The following is a 20,622-nucleotide window of genomic DNA, read 5'->3' as shown; positions in this document are numbered from 1 at the left end:
ATATAAGAGTCACAGATACATTTAGATCTGTATTTCTTCTGTGTGTGGTCTCTAACATGTATTTCCCTCCACAGCCATCAGAGATGGAGGTGGAATCTCAGGTTCACCTGTACGGGCACACGGGCGAAGTCACCAGCCTGTTTGTCTGCAAACCTTACAGCATCCTCATCAGTGTGAGCAATGATGGCACCTGCATCCTCTGGGACCTGAACAGGTCAGTGTGTGTGAAAGGTTTTTATGTTTTGGTTTTTTTAAAGAAGAAGAAACTGCATTATGCAGTGTTTGTGTGGTTTCTGAGTACTTCTGTGTTTTCCAGACTCTGTTATGTACAGAGTCTCACAGGCCACAAAAGCCCGGTGATGGCTGTGTCTGCCAGCGAGACCACAGGGGACATCGCAACAGTGTGTGACTCAGGTATGAGGGGGCGGGCGTCTTCTTTTATAACCAGAGTGTTTATCGCGTCTCATCTTCTGGTTATTGAAGTGTCTTCTGGTCCTTGGTGTGAGTTATGGCTCCTCTTCTTTTGTTTCCAGAGGGAGGAGGCAGCGACCTTCGCCTGTGGACGGTGAACGGGGACCTGATTGGGCATGTCCACTGCAGAGAGATCATCTGTTCTCTGGCTTTCTCCAACCAGCCGGAGGGCGTGTCTGTCAACGTCATCGCTGGTGGGCTGGAGAATGGCGTCGTCAGGTAGGCAAAACTTTTCTTTTGCCGTTACGTTTGTGTCCTGTTCCACTAGACGGCTTTGGAAATTTTGGAGGAGGGAATACTTTTTCGACTTCAGCTTTTCCTTCTCATATAGATCCACTCCATGGCCACTCACCAAAGTAATTAATACAGTTAGGTCCATATAAATATGGACACTGACACAAGCTTGGTTTTTTACATGTTTACTCAAACATATTTTAAATATAGTCATAGAAGTTTATATAGTTATAAGAACGAACATTGTATTTTCAGTTATTTAATTTGTCCAATTACTTTTGAGATCCTGAAATGAAGGGATTGTGTTCAAAATACTTTAGTTCTTCACATTTTTATGCAATTTTTTTGTTCAACCCGCTGAATTAAAGCTGAAAGTCTGCACTTCAACTTCATCTGAGTTGTTTCATTTAAAAATCATTGTGGTGATGTTACAAACCAAAATTAGAATAAAGTTGCCTGTCCAAGTATTTATGGATCTAACTGTAAATAAGTAAATATTACATGACAGAAAGTTCCTGTTTTTCACTCTCTGCTATAGAATTTATTTATTTTACAATAGCTCAGAAGTTTTTTAAAAAAGGAGAATAAAATAGGAAATTGTCTGTGAATTACCAAAAACTTTTATACTTGGAGTGCAGTCTGAGCAAAGAGCTACCAGAACATTGTAATTTTACACATTTATTTCTTATAATTTAAGCCCAAGGAGTCGTGCTGACAGATTTCTTTTACTGCAGCAGAATTTCTGTCATGTAGAAAATCCCAGATGTCCTGTTGAAACTGCACTGCTGGTTTTCTCATATTAAGAGATCCCAAGAATTAAATGTGTAGTTAAATGTCTTTGGATTGACAGGAGCTTCACTTGTCCGGCCCACTGGGCTTGCATGTGGCCCACGATGTAAAATGAGTTTGACATCCCGCTCCCTGCACTGTTTATTTTTTATTTTTTTTAATCTCTGATATGTTTTCAGGTTATGGAGCACCTGGGATTTGAAACCAGTGAGAGAGATCACATTTCCCAAGTCTAGCAAGCCCATCATCAGGTTTGTTTACAGCGCGCTGTTCTCTTTGTACTTTTATGCCACGCCTGTATGCTCGTCAGCATTTTAAATCTAACAGTCTCCTCTCGTGTCTGCTTCAGCCTGACGTACTCGTGTGATGGCCACCACCTCTACACGGCCAACAGCGAGGGCACGGTGATGGCGTGGTGTCGACGGGACCAGCAGCGCATGAAGCTGCCCATGTTCTACTCCTTCCTGAGCAGCTATGCTGCAGGATGAGTGTTTGTGTGATGTTTGCGCCTGTCCACTTCTCAGCAAGAGGACCTCCCCTCCTCCTCCTCCTCCTCTTGTCTGCACTGACAGAGAGGAGGACATGTCAGCATGTCCTCAAACTCTCTGAACCCTCCCTGACTTTTAAATAAAGCCATCCCCAGCAGAGCAAACTGTACCGCCGCCACTCCCAGCATCAAGAAATGATTATGAAAATAGTATTATATGTAGATAAGTATATATTTATAAATACATTAAAATGGACTCTTGCAGGAATGGTTGAGTATTTGGCTGAGGCTGCATCAGACACTTTATACAGGATGTATTTCTGAGAGTGTTTCATTTGTCGAGTCTTTAATTCCTGCTGATGTGTTTTTGTTGGCTGGTGTTGATTTAGCCGTTTCCTGGTAAGCTGCTATGGTCTGGACAAAGCCAGACTCAAAGTGTGAAGACCCTCGTGTTTCACCTCGACATCGCTCACGTCTCCTGCAGCGTGCGGTCTGACAGATCGCCGCCCCAGCTCAGTGAACGCGTCTTGCTGACGCTGCAGTGGCTGCAAGGGAGGGGAGCCCCCTCCTCGCGTCTGTCGCCAGGAGAGGTCCCGCTCTGCGGGAGTGAGACGTCCCTCCGCCGCGCTGTCTGCTCCACTCAGATCTGAACGCTAGAGTCACAGACCTGCTTTACTTTGTGTCTGACCTCAGTTGACGGACCGAGGGGACCTTGTGGGTGCCTGTTGTTCTGTCCTGCTTTTGCATGCTAGGACGATGCTGCCCTTGACTGTGTGAATGTGGATGTAACATTTGCTGCAATGCTCCTTGTTTTAAGGCTTCCCTTAGTTAAACCAGCCCATTTGCTCTTTAAAAACACCACGGAGGCTCATCTCTCTTGCCCGTCGCTTAAATGCACAAGAACCACTTTTCACTACTTTACAGGGCTGATTTATTTATTTTTTTGAGAAAGCAATTAACAAACTGTTAGATGCTTTCAGTCGGAGGAGGAAGAAGGCGGAGGAGAGAGTGATTTCCTGAATGCTCCGTGATCCTCACTGATCTCCCACACTTACTTAGCACCTGTGCAGCATTACTAAAAGGGTGCAGTTGGTGTGGGAGGGTTTAGTAAAGAGCGTCGCGTCGGCTGATATCATATACACTACACACATCGGTCTGGGAAACGGCCGAGCAGCTGTTTCTTTTTCTTAACCCACTCCAGGATCCATGTAGCCTTTCTTTACATTCCCACTTACGTTACTGCACTTCACGGTTTCTTAAACGAGAATCAGAAGCACTTTTTTTTTTCCCCCTCAGCTACTTCAGTTTAAGTAGAGCCAATGATCTGTGGCCTTAACACAAACTGAGCTTGATTTAATTCCACTAATAAATCAAATCCAGAAAGCAATATCAGACACAGACATGCAATAGGTCATGTTTTTGGTACCTTGTTTCATGTGGGAAGAAACCAGGGTTCATTTCGTTTCTTTTTCTAAGACAGCTGTGAAACAATTAGTTTTTATTCCCTTTTGTGGTGACTGCAGCACCCGGTGACGACTAATGTCTTACACTTACTTGAGAAAGGGATTATTTCTTGTTAACTCATTCCTTTTCGCTTCGACCTGATTTATTTTTCTTCCTGATCCTACGTGGACATGATGTTACTGTGTTTGTTTACTGATTTTCTCTATGAAATGTATGAAAAACTTTATGTGAACCACAACCTCTCAACCCAAATGTGTGTTTGTATGTATTTTTTTTTGTTTGTTTTTTTTAATGCAAAAGGTAGAAAATGTGACAGCAGATTTTCTGACGGAAGGAAATATTATTTTTCTGTTAATGACTTAAAGCTATGCATAATTTAAGATCATCGTTTTAGGTTGCTTAAGTTGTATTTTGGCCCCTCCTGCTAGTTTTCGGTTTTTTTCCTTTGCATTTTTGGCATCTTGAAGGTTCCTAATGTTTAGTTTTGTTTGTATGCGTGTACGTGTTTGAATGAACCAAGTGATAAGCATATTATAAATATATAAAAATCTATAAATATTTGAAGAAATATTATCGTCGTGTTGATTGTGTCCATTTCTTTGTGTGCGTGTGTTGGGGGAGGGGTTGCGTTCAGGGACATAAAGTAAGCAGAAACTCGTGTCGTACTGCACAAATCAGATCGGAAGCACGAACAGGAAAAACAAATTAAAATTTTAAAAGTTATCAGGATGCAAGCCACGCTTAAGAGCGCGTGCAGTCGTTAAGGGTGAGGCCATCAGGGGGACACGGTGATGTCAAAGCTGATAGAAAATAAAATAATAAACGATACGGGGAAAGCCTGCAGACCTGCGCTGCCTTTTGCAGCAATCAAGCTAATTAGAATCAGCCGCTCCTAATTTGACTAACAGGCAGCGTCGGTGCGTTTACGGCCACTCTGGACAGCTGAAGCTCATCCCGGCTCCCTGCTGCTGCTGCTGCTCCTGGTCCACTGATCGAGTGCTCCCCGCCCCACAGCCTGTATCTGATCGTCATACAGAGGTTTCCCCCCCTGCTGCTGCTGCGTAACATCTCTCCAAGTCCAGCCGTGGTGCTCACCAAGACCTCACCGCTTGGAGCTCATCTTCCTACACGGAATACGCACTGAGCGAGCCGCCGAGGCGACATTTAAAGACGCCGAGATTTTTGGCTCCTCGGGTTCAGTCCAGACCGAAGCGAGGCTGGGATTTCCTCTTATCGTTTCATATTTGACAGATCTTTGTGTGTGCGCGCGTGTGTGTGTCTGTGTGTGTTGGGTGGAGTCAACCCGGAATTCTCCCAAATTGGAAAACCACTGGCACATTTCAGGTAGGTCGGCGGCTGCAGGCTACATTAATGAGCGCGTATCCGACCAATGCAGGGATTTATTTCAAAATGTTTATCATCAGTGCAAAAATCATTGCTGCTCCTTTTTTTTTTTCCCCCACATGATGCATGGTTTGCTGTTTTCTGCTCTAACCAGGGCCGCAGCTCGCTGTGTGTCCACAGATTAATCTCCTCTTAGAAATAAATAGTCGCACGCGTTTTCACAGATCTGCATCAGCAATTAGCAGCATCGTTGCATTTGGATAAAACTGCACAGGGGCGAATACAGCCGAGCAACCCTCAGGATGGATGCATCCAAAGCGAACCTAAACGGAGAAGGCCCGATGGCTTCCTACGAGGGTGTGATTTAAAAGCTATAAATTGGCCGTAGAGCTGTGGAGGCTGGAGGGATGGCAGATGAATTTGTCGTCTTCGACCGTCTGCTTTAAGATAAATACATTTTTTGTGTGATTTTTAACAAAGAATAGATGCGCAATAATAATAATGCATATTATCATAGAAAGGGGGATTGATTCAGCAACCCCTCACCTCCAGTGAAATGCTTCATTTCTTAAAGCAAATTATTAGAAAACACATCTGTGGGCACATTTTTGCCGTGGCTGCCAAACTGGGACATTTCAGTGGTGGGTGGGTGGGGGTGGCTCAAGGAGGCTAAAATGGGAGTAAGATGTAGTGATTGCGAGAATTGATCTGCAGAGCTGCAGCTGATGTACTCTTGAGGTGAAAGTTGAGAGGAGGAAGGCCAGCAGTGGAAAGATCTGCAGATCCTGGGAGGAACTGGGGAGAAGCTGCAGGTGCTTTGCTTTTCTAGGTGTACCAGCATAAACTCCTGCTGAAGTGCACTTGAGCAAAATACTAGGGGGGTGTGTGTGTGTGTGTGTCTTAATCCCTCCCAGCCCTCCACTCCTTGCTAACCTCCCCCCCCCAGCCAGTTGGTCTAAATAATAACGTGACAAAGGAAGAAAAGCAATCATGCATGAGCGCTGGCTGAAAAATGACAAACTGCTGTCCAGCTGATGCCCACAGAGCAGCTTCTTCAGATAACAAATGGACAAACAAAATGGGTCCTTCCAAGTTTTACTGTGTAAAAAGGAACGGGTGGGGGTGAGGTTGTAGTAGAGTAGCTGCTCCATCAGGGTAGAGCTGTCGCCAGGGGGGTGCTGATTTAATGTGAAGTTCACTGAGTCTCTCCCCCCCCCCTCCCTTGCACCTGTTTGGCGTCACAGGAGCACCATGAAGGACGGCATCGCCAACAACAGCACGGCCAGCATCTCCCAAGCCAGGAAAGCTGTGGAGCAACTGAAGATGGAGGCCTGCATGGATAGGATAAAGGTACAAAGCTTTATTGTTGTTATTGTCTGCGCACGTGAACAAATATTTTCACATCGCTTCTGTTACCAAGTATGCAATTACTCAAAAACCGTACCTCCACTTATCGTGGAACTGAAAGCTTTGTGTGCCTCTAACATCGGCTGGGATTTTGGAGCAGTTCAATAGGCGCGTCTCGATGAGTGACAGTTCTCAGCAAGCATTTCATTTTTGCTCATTTTTGTCTGAATAAAGCACAAAATTAACTTTGCTGGCTTACAATTGGCAACATTATCACGCTTGGCTCTCATGGCTTCATATTTGCACACAGTAGCACTGTTTAAAAGAAGAAATGGCCGGGATGATGGTGCCGTCGTCCAAAAACTGGGAAAAATGCATCAATTAGCCACACTGCATTGGCTTTTCCTCGTGTTTAAAATACTCACTCGTGCACTAAATCTGCATCCTTTATTAATGCACTAATTACTCCTGTTTGAATCACCGTTGGTAAACACTACAGTGCCCAGCTGTTTGAACGTTATTTATTTAATTTTTAAATGAATCCTCATTTCCACAGTGGGGTTGAATTGGCTTGCTGTCAGACGTATTGAGGTAGATCAAAATAAACCTGGCACAAAAAGTAAGGAAATTTGTCTTTGGTCAATTTGTTTTTGTTGTAACAAAAAGCCTCTTGGGAATAAATATTATACAGTTGGAAATCTTGTTTATTTTTCCTTAAATGGTACCACTTGTAAGGAAAGTGCATTTGTTCCGCCCATGAAAAACTTGCCAACTTGGCAAGCTAATGGACCCTGCTGCAGCAGTCAGTTGGTGTCTAATCCAAACATGCCACGTTTGACTGATTTGGTGCTTGCGCTGTAGGACAACTTCAAGCTGCAGAACCAAGATGCAGCATTATTTGGAGTGAGCTCTAGTACAATCTCCAAATTGAAGACGAAGATTCCGATAATGGAGGATGTCAGAGAAAGGCGGTGAAGTTGGCGCTTAAGAACTGTTAGCAGTCTTCTACAGATTTGCAGGATGATACGACAGCGGCTCTCTACCCAGATGATGTAGAACAGACTCCATGCAATCTCCGGTTTTGTGGCGGCCTGTCCCGAGCCCTTCACCATCAGGCATGTTTGCACTGGTGTCACCAATATGTGCACTGGAACCTGAACATGTGGAGGAACACCATGTTAGACCCATTTCTGTAATATACTCACATATCTATATTATTGCTAATATATATTGTAATATATCTATATCACTAAAGCACTTCTGGATGGATGCAAACTGCATTTCGTTGCCCTGTACCTGTGCATGTGCAATGACAATAAAGTTGAATTCTATTCTATTCTATTCTATGTTCAACCATGAGTCCAGATTCTGCTTGTGCTCGCCCCTGCAAATCAGAGACTCCATCCAGAATTTGGGAGTGGAGTGGATGGTGTGGCATGCCTGCAGTAATGACATCAACCCCACTGAATACTTGTTTGATCAACTTGAGCGTGCTGTTCAATTATACTGACTTATGACAAATGCTGGTTGAAGAATGGGACACATCCTCATAGTATCATGTGACCAGCATGAGGAGGCGGTGCCAGTGTGACTGTGTTTCCACAAATTTCTTTAGGCAGGCTTTAGGTATATTTAGAGACCAAGACGCACTGCTGTACATGGGCGTGGAAACAATGTATCACTAGTCCTGTTTAAACCTTCATCCCTGTGACATGGTCCACTTTTCTTTCTGTTACTCCAGCCTATTATGTTTTCTTGATTTAGACGCACAGTGTAATAACTCTGCACTCATAAAACATTCAAGATAACATCCATGTGTTGAATCCTGAGTCCGCTATTATTGTGCACTCTTTGTCTCAGTCCATTATAAAAGCTTTAACCCATTTATTAGATGGCCTGGTCCAGTTGGAGTAAATCACTGCTATTATCTTCCCTCGTCTTTCTTGGATTTCTTTTCTTTAGAGAAGCGCGCCACAGTTTTGAGTATTGCAGTGCCGTCATTTTTGCCAGACTCGTGATGGATGCTTGGCGCACTTTTTCCCACCTTGCAACTCGACTCGGTGACAGTTCAGTGTAATTACAAACTTGCATATTTGTTATTTTGAGTCCCTGGATTGTGTAAAGTTGAATGAGGAATGTTGGGCACTTCTATAGATTGTATATAAAAGGTAACTGTGGTCACTATGACATCAGCAGGGCCTCTTGATGTTCTGAAGGAGTACCTCTGACGTTCATGGACATGGTTGTGGATTGCAGGTGTCAGTTGCATATGTGGGGGGGGGAATAAATGACCCTAAACTACCTCTTTATTTTAACCTGTTAAATGCATTTTAAACACCATCTTGGTTATGTAGTGGAAGGGATCAACAACAAATTTATAGCAATTAGAAGGGAGGGAACGTTCGTCAGCGCTAGCTAGTTAGCAAGTAATTGACGTTTGATGATGTTTGGTGTTTGTTAGTGAGGTTTGAGTTCTTGATTTATGGCTCTGACTGCAATCACTCAAATTAGTGACGTTCTACAAGTAACTGCCCTCTAATTTAAAAGCGCGGTCAGATTTCCAGCACATCGTAATCACTCTGAGATTTACACTGATGGGCTCAACTCATCTGTGATGACTTCTTGCAGCAGGAGACTCGACTCAACTGGTTGCCAACTGGTTCTATTCTTGTTTCTCTCACATGAAAAGCAAAGTTGCCAAGCCACTTTGTCATTTTGTAGTTAAATTGCATTCCTGCAGCAACTATGTCACACTATGTGGAAGAATTTCAAACTTATTGTAATTTCACCCCCAGCCGGTCACAGCAGATGGCTGCACCTCCCTGAGCCTGGTTCTGCTCGAGGTTTCTTCCTGTTAAAAGGGAGTTTTTCCTTCTCACTGTCGCCAAGAACTTGCTCATTAGGGGTCCTCTGACTGTTGGGATTTCTCTGTATTATTTTAGGGGATCTACTTAAAAGCACCTTGAAGTGACAGCTGTGATATGGTACTATTTAAATTAGATTGAATAGCCAGCATGATTACATTAAGCTGTAAACTGATGGCAGATGGACTCTGCCTTATTGGTGTTTCAATGCCAAATCGAGGACCAAAGTTGATCACATGAGTTCTCAAAATCAGGTCTCCATCTTTGAAGCGGCCATTTCAAAGGCAAAGAGACTGCAAGTTCATTGCACAATAATTCTGGTTGTGCTGTAGTCTCCGACCACTGCTGTCTGATCCGCTAAGTGGGATCACTTCTTTTTAACTCCCCCAATCTGCATCCTCACATTTTTCTGAGCCTTAGTGATATCGCTTGAGTCAACATTATCAGATTTGGCCTAGTTCCCTGTCACATAAACCCTCAAACTACAACCGTTGCATTTCCCACCACTGACTTCCACAGCAGACTGTGACATGCCAATAAAATGCATGTGGGTCTTTTTTTTTTTTTTTTTTTTTTTTTTTTTTTTTTTAAACTTTAGTCCGATGTCTTCTGACAGGCATTGCACGAAGTCTCGGTTCACCTTATCATCGCCTCTGCTGTGCACAGCTTGGAATTCCAAGCAGACCAGTGTGTTAAATGTGAGGGATGAACCCGTAGGAAAGGTGGGCTTTGGTGGCTGCTAACCAGCTCTGACAGTAACTTTCCACCAATTTAGGTCAGTGTGGCTGCAGGATTACTTCTCCACCACACACATTATTGTGAAGCAGTATTGTTTCCTCATTAAACAACACCTGGTTAAATATTGACTTTTGCTCCCTGTGCACTCTTTGTGGTCGATCACCACGAGGCTGTTGCTGCAATTAGACATCAGTTTGGTGCTTCCGTCCATTCCAGGCATCATTTTCTCGGTATGTTTACTTCCTGTTTTCTGTTCATGTTTCTGGCATGTTGGGACAATTCTGAACATTTTCTTTTATGAATGACTTCTTGTGCAACTTAATGTCATCTCATTCAGTAGGCTCCTCGTGTGTTTGGGGAATGATTGCCCTGCAGATCAGAGGCTGTTCACTCAGCAATATAGCTAAGCATGGAAGCCGGCCAAACACCTTCATTCCTACTCAGCACAGCACAAAGGCTGCTTACAAGCAAACCTCATCGTCTTAAAAAGTAAAGTGATCCGCCCGAAACTGCAATCAGTTTTAAGAAGATTAGGTATCAATTTGGGCTTCTTTCAGGTAGCTCATCAAAATAAGACCTCATGCGTTTTAAAGATATTAAGTGTACCGAACAGCAAAACCATTACTTGTTTTTTTAACACAGCATGTGTGCAATGGGACTGCAGCATTTTTGTAGACAACACAAACTCTAAAATGCCAAATGTTCATTGGAAAATTGCTGAAAATGTTGAATTTTTTTTTTTTAATTTTTCAACACAAACCAGCAGATTGAGTTCAAACCATTATTAAAGAGCAATTCTTCCTCTGGTTTTGAAGCCTGTTAATAGCAATAACTTTATTATATTAATAAATCTGATGCACTTTGGCTACTTTTTGTGAGATCATTGTGGAGTCTGTGAAAAGTGTTTTTTAACAGGACTCCATGCAGTATCCTCGTACTGCTTCCACAGGCACAGAGCCGCTCAGCCAGGTGCTGACAATCAAATGCACTTCATTAACTGATCATCAGCAGGTGTGAGCACCTCTATGAACGCAGCCGTTTTGGCAGTTTGCATGTCTGGAGCATTCGGGTGTGTTAACGCAATCTGTCCCGGGAGCAGACGTCCCAGCAGTTTCACCCCCAAGGTCAGGCGGTGCAGTGCTCTGACAGCCAAGAGCTTCCTCTCTGCAGGCATCAGTTAGCATGTTAAAGTTCATGCGTACATTTAGAAAATGACTGAACAAGTCTGACTTCATGCAGCACAACTTAAGTTTGCAAACTTGTAAGAATAATGGCGCACTGACTAGTCAGTACTCTATGTAAGGAGACGTCTTTACCTTAGAGTGAAGCAGAGATGATTGGAAAAACTAACAGACTAGAAGGAAATGAGGAAGGACAAAACGGCACGTGATCTGCCAACCTGAGATGGGGGAAACTCACTGCAGTGGATAGGAAAATAAAAATCCAAATTCTCCAGCATCTATAGGATAATGCCAAGAAATCAATGTTTTTTGGGAGATTTAGGCTCTAAAACCATTCTAAATTTGTTCAAACTTTACAAATTTAGAAAGAGAGTGGTCCAAAATTTCTTCACAAGGTGTGAGAGATTGCTAGTCCAATTTGTTGCTGCCAAAGGTGGTTTTTAAAGCTACTGAATCATGAGTGTAGGTAGGTGTGTCCCCTCACATGACTGTAGGTAGCCATTCTGACGTAGAGCATCAGTGTTCCCGAATCAAAACACGAGGTTTCCTCCCCCGTATGCAACCGCGTAGAAGAACTTTCAAGGTTTTGGATGGCAGTCTTATCAGACTGTCTATGCAGAAAGAAAACCCAGCATCAGAAAAATGGACAGTTTCCTTGTTGTTTTTTGCACATTATGTTCAGGCCTGCAGCCAGTTCTCGAGTGGATTCACAGGATGGTGCCAGAACGACAGCAAGGCAGCTGAAAAAATATTGTTTGATTCATAAATTATTGTCTTGTGACCCACGTCTCTACACGCATTTCAGCAGCATGGAGTTATAAATGGTTTATTGCAATATATGAGCCTCTTGTCTTAAGATGAGAATTAAAGTTTTACTGTCAATCTAGGATTTTATAGAAAGAAACTGTTTTAATAACAACTTCTTTAGCCAAATCCTCCTAACTTTGGTTTTCATGCAAGTGTTGTTACACTGATGTTAAGTATTGAGGATCATCTGCTTTTTTCCTTTTATATGAAGCGTTAGCTTAGCTGTAATGGTGTTCAGACATTTTCAGGCAACATAATATTTTAAGCTTTGTTTAAATTTCCAAATTAAGGGGGGGGGATCTTGTTGCTCTGCAAAACAGCAGCTTCAGTTGCAGCATGATTCACATCTGTATCATTTTCTCGGCGGTTGCTCAACGAAAGCGAGACAGCTGCTAGTATTTAATAACCGCATAGTGCATCAGATGTGGCGATCCAAATAATACTTCATAAAAGAACTCGAATGTGCATGGATATAAAAGCAGAGGGAAAAGGAGACTTGGCCACGCCTGGCGATCCCTTAAATTTAATTAAGGGATCTGACGAGGGAGAGTGTGACAAGAGCGGTCTCTGTGCTGCTGATTGAGGGATCACCACACTCTCATTAATTGCTCAATCAGCCAAAGGAATGTGATCTGTGCTAATTAGGAGGACTCTCCTTCCATCATGGGGCTGCGGTGTAATTACAATCAGTCTGGGCCTGACGACACACACTGAGCAGCACCACTCTGTCCTGTGAGCCTCCTGTTCAGAGCAGGAGCATTTGGCTGCAGTTGCATAATAAAATGACTGCATTTACTTTGATTATGAAAATAATTAAACTGTTTGCTTTGTTAGTGTTCACACTTCATGCAAGCTTGGATTCTGTAATTAGTGCCTGAGTTTGGTCTTTTTTTTTTTTTTTTTTTTTTTTTTTTTAGTTTTTAGGTAGCCATTTGGGGTACATTGTGTCTGAGCGACTAATTTTTATTTCAGCTAATTAAAGTTCTCTGTTAATCAACGCATTAGTCACATTATTCCAAATATTCAGATCACTGGTGGGTCTGTAAGCGTACAGTCACTGATGACGATTGATCCTCTCATGAATGCAGTGTTACAATTCTGCCAACTAAAGTGTGGCGTTGAGTCTTTTTTAGTTTCAGCACAGACACCTCTGTTCTGAAATATCACCGTGTGGTGTATTGAGTATTAGGTGACTTAACAGCTTTTATCAGCAACAGAGGAACTGCAAAAGGGGATCCATGATGTAGGTGCAGACATAAATAATAGAAACGCATTAGCTGGAAGAAGGTGGCGACAGTACCGTGGCTGGAGCAGAAAGCTGACAGAATGATGCAGAGAGGTAGCCATGCGTGGTAACACTGCTGTGTCAGTATGCTTGGCTTTCCTTTTTAAGTTTCATGCATTGCACAGCTTATAACTAAACTTAACTTTGGGTTGGATTTTGCTGAAAGAGGTGCTCGATGGAAATGAAAGCACCAGTGGGGGAAAATGACTCCGCTGTGCATTTGTAGTTTGAACAGGATGTCGTACTTTCATGGGGTCGTTTTTAAAAGTAGTTCAAAAGCGGTGAATATGAGAGAGACACTCGCTGTCCATCTTCTATAGTTACACTTTGCTTGTACTGGGTTAGAGCACAGTTTTGCCTTTTTAATGGCATCAAGAAGGTGCTTTAAACATTCCTCATGTTTTGGTCGATGCTGACATGAATGCAGTACAGTTGCTAACAATCTCCTGTTCAGTTGCATGCAAAAACGGGTTTGGTGACACTGGAGGCCATTTGAGTACAGTGAAGTCACTGTCATGTTTAAGAAATCAGTCTGAGACAGATTTGAGCTCTTTCACGTGCAGGAATACCGTACTGTAAGCGGTCGTCAAGAGACCGGTGCACCGTGGTCATAAAAGGATGGACATTCAGTAAAAATACGATCTGATGGGGTCTTTAAATGATACACAGTTGATACTAAGTGTGTCAAGAAAATATTCCCTGCACCATTACACTGCCAGCACCCCCTGAAGCATTGATACAAGGTAGGATTTGTCTGTGCTCTCGTGTTTAAACCATATGCTGCCCTTCCATGTGAGTGTTGCAGCAAAAATCGACTCATGAGACCAAACAACATCCAGTCTTCTGTTGTCCTCGGTGTGGTCTTCTGCTGCTGTAGCCCATCTGCTCAAAGTTGTGACGGGTTGTGCATTCAGAGATGCTCTTCTGCACAGCTTGGTTGCAACAAGTGGTGATTTGACTTCCTGTTGCCTTCCTATAATCTCAAATCAAGTTTGGTTATTCCCCTCTGACATCAACAAGGCATTTTCACTCAGAACTGCTGCTCACTCAGTATTTTGTCCTTTAGACCATTCTCTGTAAACCCCAAATGGTGACAATCTCAGTAAATCACCAGTTTCTGAAATGCTCAACCTTGAAAATCATTTAAATCACCTTTCTCCCTCACTCTGCTCAGTTTGAGCATGATGACGTGTCAAACTACACCGAGCTACCATCATGCATTTGGCTGATTAGAAATAATTTTTGCATTAATGAGCAGATGTACCTAATAAAGTGGCCGTGAGTATATCTAAACTGTTCTTGATTTTAAAAAATTTGGGCAAAAGCTAACTTTCCAGTGAGAATGAATTATGATTACGAGAGGAATGGCAGAGAGTCTGCCATTCCTCTCAGCAGTCCAACCATGTGGAACAAAATCAAAGGCTTCACTGCTCCTTTCAGGATGGTTTGTGGGGACACTGGTGATCCCTGACCTTTTAATAATGTCACTTTTTTTTTTTTTTAATGTGGCCAATATTTCATTTAATGGATAATATCGCCTGGACTGTTTGTTTTTGTGGCATTTAGCAAACAGCATAATGCTAATATGGTAAATATGGTTGATACTGTAAACACGATAAAGCTTAAAGTCGGCTCGCTGACATTAGCGTTTGGCTCAAAACTGAGTTGTTGAGATGGCTACAGACTTTTATTCTTGTTTTCCGATTTACTGGCACAGCATGATGTACCTCAGTGTTTGCCAGACTGTGTGACCTGTGAGCGTATTGTTAAATTGTTGTGGTTGCCTGATGTGAAAGCAAAGCAGGCAGTAAAGGCTGTTTGTGGGGAGAGAGGGAAGAGAACATGTTTAATAGATTTTTTTTTTCTTTTTTTTTTTTTTTTTAAATAGATATGGGTGTCCTTGTGGCTAAGTGCTTGGTAGGGATGTTGAAATTAAGAAACTGAATAACACATCCTGGTTTTCTGCCATTTCTTCTCTTTTTGTGGGATTTTGAGTTGAAACGGCTCCATTTCAGGCTGCAAGATGGTCGAAACGGTAATGTAACAATCCATGCTGAGGACCAAAGCTGTGCTATTCTCTTGTGAGAGCAGCAGTGGGTGAGGTGAAGTGGCAGGCAGGAGATCAGATGGCTCTGTCCTCCACATAGATCCCTGAGCCCTCGCCAGCCCCCTGATGCAGCTGCTCCTCTGCTCTCCATTTGCCGCCTCCCCTCCCGTAACCTCCCACTCAATTCCCAGTTGAAAACCTGCATTCACATACAGTCTGACTGTACTATAAAATTTATGGTCACCGTTCGACTTTTTTTCTTTTCTTTTCATTTGCCTTGGAAGATGTCACATGCTTCGTGCTATGCTTGTTGAAGTCCCACCTTAAGACCCGTGAGTTACCTCGACGAGCTTTCTCGCCCTGGTTCCTGAGGCTCGGGTAACGGGCATCGGTGCAGTCGCTACAGGCGCTGACAAATCGGGAACATCGGCAATATGCAAGTTGAAAGAGCCTTACAGCAATTTGCCCAGGTCTCATCTGGTGTGAGTTTAACTTCAGAAACATCTGCTCTGAGAATGAATAAATGGTGAGCTGCAGAGGTGTGTGAGCTTATTCACCTTGCTCTCAAGAAAAGACGTTTGGGCCTCATCCACTAATATTTGCACTAAAATGTTTTTACCCTGCGCAAAAAAGTTTGTGCGAAGCATTACTGTTGGCAACATGAAACGTGCTATCTGCATACTGCCACAACTTTATTTTCCTATGTAAGGGAACATGTTTCTGTGTGGGGGATGAGAAAGAGGAGTCTGACAGAAGACACAAACACAGTGGGGTCTGAAGAGCAAACCAGTGTTTCCCATTAAAAATCAATAAAAACATAAAAATTCTCCAGCATTACTATTATAGTCCCAAAAAAATCATCTCCAAGCGATGATGCCCGGGACTGATAGATGAGAGGAATATTGGTAAATGTTTACACAGTTCATCAGTTGGTGCCCATAGTCTGAATTTGATTGTACAATACGAATTAATTCGGTTACTGAAATATTGATGGGTCACTAGTTTGAAAACTTTACCATGAATACTTTGATGTGTGCGTACGGTCCGATGTCTGCGAGTTACTCAAACCTGTACTTGAGCTGAACTTGAGCACTGATGGTGTCGCCACACTCTGCGCTGACAGCAAGGTGAAAGGTCTCAGTCCTCTTCAGCTCAGGAGTCGTTGATTTCCAAGATATTTCATAACAGGACTGTTTTTTCACTTCATGCCCAGAGAAGGGTTACCCTGCAACTTCCGAACACTGAGCTCCTTCACACTGGATTTCATGTGACTGCATGAATTTCATGAGCTGCAGTGACCGTTTCAACCTCTTTAGCTTTTAAGCACCAACTAGGGAAGCTTCTCACAACCGATCTTTGTCGTATCTCTTAACAAAGATACAAAGAGAGCCAGCATTTAATTGATTCTGGGGAAAAACTAATCATCTGGTTTAAATTGTGTAATACGATGTTATTCGCTATTTTCTGGGGGTCCTTTATGCTGCTTTTTAGACAGCTAAAGTGCAGAGATCAGAAATGAGATGCAGCTATGGCCCCAGGATGAGTTTGAACTTTGAAGCCATGACTACTGAACTTTAGTAAGAGAACACTGGAAGCAACTTTAACAACATGAACATTGATTGAAAATCTGAAATGCAGGACTGCGTGTTTCTGGTAGCACCCCAAAAAACGGCCTTGAAACATCATCACACAGTTTAAAGAATAAATCTGAAATGTCTGATCAAAAATTTCTAAATATTTCAGGTATCCAAAGCTGCCGCAGACCTGATGGCATACTGCGAGGCGCACATACGCGAGGACCCCCTCATCGTGCCCGTGCCCGCCTCCGAGAACCCCTTCCGGGAGAAGAAGTTCTTCTGCACCATCCTCTGATGAGCTGCTGGTAGAGCTGTGCAGGCATGGCGTTGCCTGGCTTCTCTGTCTTCACCACACCTGAAGCTACTGGCCATAGGCATTGAGCTGAGTTTTGCCAAGGCGAGGACACTCTGTTGTTGGTCAGCTCTGCCCCTGGTGGCTGAAGGTTTTGGGGGAGTCAGCTACCAAACTGGCAACCCAGTGGGCGTATAATGTCTTGTTAAATAGGTTTGTTATTGCTTTGTTATTAGAGAAACAGCCTTGCTTAGTGCTCAAAGAGATGAGAGATGTTTTGGTTTTTTTCTTTTTCTGTGCTAGATTTGAACTTGCCTCAGGAAACAACTTTGCCCAGTGTTTGACTTTTTTTAAAAAACATTTATTTCCCCTTTTTCTTTCTGAATAAAAATGTGTAGGTCTTTGTATAAACTCAATCATGACTTGTGTTAGTGGTTTTTTTCTTTTCTTTTTTAAATGGCTCTCAATGCACAGATGTAACTATTAGTAGCAACACTTAAAGCACCACTAAAAATTCGACGACTTCCCTCAGCAGTGGTTTCAGTTTCAGCATCGACAATTAACCCACTCGCTTTAGCACAATCTGATTCAGATTAAAGCCCAGAAACGGAAACCGTATCTCACAGTGAATAATTTCCGCTGCACTCTCAGTAAGAATGAGGCGGCCGCACGTCGCGTTCTGCTGCAAAGAAATGAGTGGACTGTTTTTTTTGAAAGGTGCAGAGCTAATGTTTCAACAGCCAGATGAGTTCTTCGGGGTTATCACTGTGCAAACAAACCCTTAAGTCAAGAATTATTTATGAATCTGCCACCTTCTGCCCACTCTAATGCATTCTAACTTTGCTTCTCGGTTTGATTTGCTCTTTTCTTTCGAATCTGAAAAGGCATCAGTTAATCCTGCAGCTCTCTGCAGGAATAGATATAAAATATCATTATTTTATTTTTTTGCAGGACATCTTGTTCCCTTCAGCAGTCTCTCTTAATTTCTGGGCATGTTTCCTGAGCCTGATTCTTTTCCTTCTTTTCTTCTTCCTTTTTGCCTGTCCTAGAGTGAATGGCGAGGCCTTTGACATTAATACCAAACTGGAGGCCTGCATGTTTCTCTGCTCCTTTTTGACAGCCTCCTCTGTTTCCGAGGGACCGTCAGTCTCTTCGAGTGTACAGTATGTTACGGTGCCAACTTCTGTGGGAGCGGTGTGATCTTCACACTGTGCTTCCCAGAGCCTTTTCTTTTTCTGTTCTGGGTTTTTTCTCTTTTGGAAGAAAAAAAGCACACTGTCGAAACATTTCCTTTACATGGTAGTTGAATAGCATTTGCTGATTTTTATGATGACTTGTTCTGATCGTTATTAATATTGTTATCAGTAGTATTAACGAATATCTGTTGCACAGCACTGACAGCTACATGACGTGCAGTGCTCCTAAGCCTGTATGATACGTAGAGGAAAAAGAACGTTTATAAATCATGCAATTATTGATACTATCGTGAGTATTTTTTAAAAACAGCGCTGAGGGTCGTTTACATAATAGGGTCCCTTTTTTCTTCTTTTCTTTCTTTTATTTGGAGGTTCAGGCTTTTTGCGTCAAGGTTTCTATCATCGAAGGGGAGGGTGAGTGGGGACTTCCTTTTTGGTACTTGAATAGCCATTGCATTAGGAATCAGTCTCTGATACTGGACCGTAACAAACGCAGACTCAAATTGTCTTCAGGATAATTATCGTCTTTATTTCCTATCTGAAAACCTGAGCTGACCTCAGGACACTCTCGCTGACCTCATCTCAAGGATGGTGCCAAAATCTGAATAGAAATACGACGGCTAGAGATGAATATTGCATGGATTTATTTCTATTTATAACAGAGAGAACTATTATGATATGAAATATTGCCTGTTCATTGACTTTTCTGGGTGCTACTCTGCACATAATAATCTCCCTGGAGTCCGGATATGTCAACAACGTGCAGCTGTATTCATGAATGGTATTGTTTTGGGGGGGGGGGATAAATAGCATTTACATAGCAGACTTTGTAAAAATCCTTTGACGGATCAAATGAATTAAAAGAAAACGGCAACCCACAGTGTGCTGTGTCTTCAGTATTTTTCTCTCTCTTTCTGGCATCTGTCTGATCACACCGACAACATGCTGCACATCGTTCTGGGTCTCGCAGAGGAACATCGTGTTTCGGTGTGTATTGGAGACCTCCTGTGGCTGAGCTGAACCATGGGCCATCTGGATGCACTCTTGCGTTTTTTTTTTTTAAAAAAAAAGAAAAAAAAAGAAAAGGATTACGATTCAGTTCAGCCTTGGCCAGTTTGCCTTCTATTCTGCAAATCTAAAGCGGGAGGGCATTACATGTGCTGGGTGACAGCACAGTTTGCACGAAGAACGGCCTCGATTTTTATGATTCGAGGTATCAGCGGCTGACATCAGCATTCACGTTGTCTGCTGTTGCTCCTTCATGTCTCCATCCATGCATCCATTTACATCCTCACCGGGGGAATAGGCCAAAATTACAACTTTCCACCTAATTTGGTTGATAGTGGTTATTTTATTTTTAGCCACTTTTCACTGCACTTCATGGTCTGATGATCGGGTCAGAGGCAGAATTGGTCTTTTTTTGGACAAACAAGGAAATCAACTCTTGCGTGTTGATATTATGAGAGACAGCAGTTATGATTTAATGCACAGCACTGACAGTTTTGATGAATGACACTGAGAAGGTGAATACTGGTATCTCTTATTGATTTTTTTTCTTTTCTTCGCCTGGTTGATCCCAAAGGGCTAGGATGTAATTAAGAAGTAGTCAGTGTTATAGTTTTTCTTTTCTTTCTTTTTTTTTTTTTTTTTTTTTTTTAAGGCTTGGGACCAGCTGTGCTGTGGATTATCTACATTTATTTCACATTTAAACCCCAGTGAGAGGCAAAGTTTCTCAGTCAGCATCTTACAGTGAATGATGGGCTCCTCCATGAATATGTTTCTGGTTTCTAAAGTTGAAACGCTTTTGTTTTTCCACAATCTGAATAATCTTGATCTCTGTCAATCTACACCTTAAATCTCTTGGCAGTTATATTGCTTACATTTAGTTGTTGGTTCATGGCTACATCAAAGTTAAGAAAAATCCTTTTGCTTGTGGAAACGATATGCGCTATTGAGAAGACAAATGGTGTACCCAAAAAAACCCCCTAAAATTAGGTCCCTGCATCGTTGCAGGCACATTGTTCCCATGTGGGACCTGACTGGATAAAAAGAAACCTTTATAGATGTGGAGGAAAAGTACAGTGATTCCTGAGTGGGAAAAGATGAAAAACACAAGTTGGAATAGTATAAATAGAGTATGAACTCCACATATAAATAAAAAGTGAAATGTGAGAGACAAACAGCAGACTCTGATAGACGAGGGCTGGAGAAGCCACAGCATTGCGGGATGTTTGGATGGGTTTCAAGAACCCCTGAACATGCTATGAATAGCCTTTTCCTTTCAAATGAATAATGTGTTGCGGGGAGAGAACTAAATCATCCTAATGAGTAGATCTATGAATACGAGTCCAAAAAGAATTATAAAATGCACAGGAAAGTAATTATCCCTGGGGCAGTGGGTTATCTAATATTGGGTATCTGCACTGGAGCAATTTTCCAAATTGAGCAGTGAGGCCCCCAAAGTCTACCAGAATAGTAATAATTCCTGATAAGATTATT

The 20,622-nt window shown here is 42.5% G+C and overlaps 2 protein-coding genes and 1 long non-coding RNA gene across 3 annotated transcripts in view; all 3 read left to right on the top strand.

Annotated features, from left to right (window-relative positions):
• Positions 1 to 4,018, top strand: part of lyst (lysosomal trafficking regulator) — a 60,891-nt gene extending 56,873 nt beyond the window's left edge. Inside the window, exons 50-54 of the mRNA XM_040034391.1 lie at positions 75 to 214; positions 317 to 414; positions 534 to 690; positions 1,674 to 1,745; positions 1,844 to 4,018. Of these exons, the coding sequence (XP_039890325.1) occupies positions 75 to 214; positions 317 to 414; positions 534 to 690; positions 1,674 to 1,745; positions 1,844 to 1,982 (606 nt within the window). The 3' untranslated portion in view covers positions 1,983 to 4,018. The remainder of the gene's footprint in view (positions 1 to 74; positions 215 to 316; positions 415 to 533; positions 691 to 1,673; positions 1,746 to 1,843) is intronic.
• A 324-nt stretch (positions 4,019 to 4,342) lies between these two features.
• Positions 4,343 to 19,003, top strand: LOC120735199 (guanine nucleotide-binding protein G(I)/G(S)/G(O) subunit gamma-4). Its single transcript, XM_040034396.1, has 3 exons — positions 4,343 to 4,789; positions 6,034 to 6,139; positions 16,802 to 19,003. Exons 2-3 carry the CDS (start codon positions 6,041 to 6,043, stop codon positions 16,928 to 16,930), a joined length of 228 nt encoding a protein of 75 aa, XP_039890330.1. The 5' UTR covers positions 4,343 to 4,789; positions 6,034 to 6,040; the 3' UTR covers positions 16,931 to 19,003.
• On the top strand, positions 7,485 to 15,712 carry LOC120735200. Its single transcript, XR_005696204.1, has 2 exons — positions 7,485 to 9,968; positions 10,076 to 15,712. It is a non-coding gene; the product is annotated as an uncharacterized LOC120735200 (long non-coding RNA).
• Positions 19,004 to 20,622: the final 1,619 nt, after the last annotated feature.

Source organism: Simochromis diagramma, unplaced genomic scaffold (genome assembly GCF_900408965.1).
Source record: "Simochromis diagramma unplaced genomic scaffold, fSimDia1.1 OVJJ01000481.1, whole genome shotgun sequence".
Lineage (NCBI taxonomy): Eukaryota > Metazoa > Chordata > Actinopteri > Cichliformes > Cichlidae > Simochromis > Simochromis diagramma.
This window is presented reverse-complemented; position numbering and strand designations above follow the sequence as displayed.

What these genes read in the sequence shown, in the direction of transcription:
- LOC120735199 (XM_040034396.1), top strand. Translation starts at nt 6,041, where the DNA reads ATGAAGGACGGCATCGCCAACAACAGCACGGCCAGCATCTCCCAAGCC. An exon ending in CCTGCATGGATAGGATAAAG is followed by an intron (nt 6,140 to 16,801) that starts GTACAAAGCTTT and finishes TAAATATTTCAG; the next exon opens with GTATCCAAAGCTGCCGCAGA.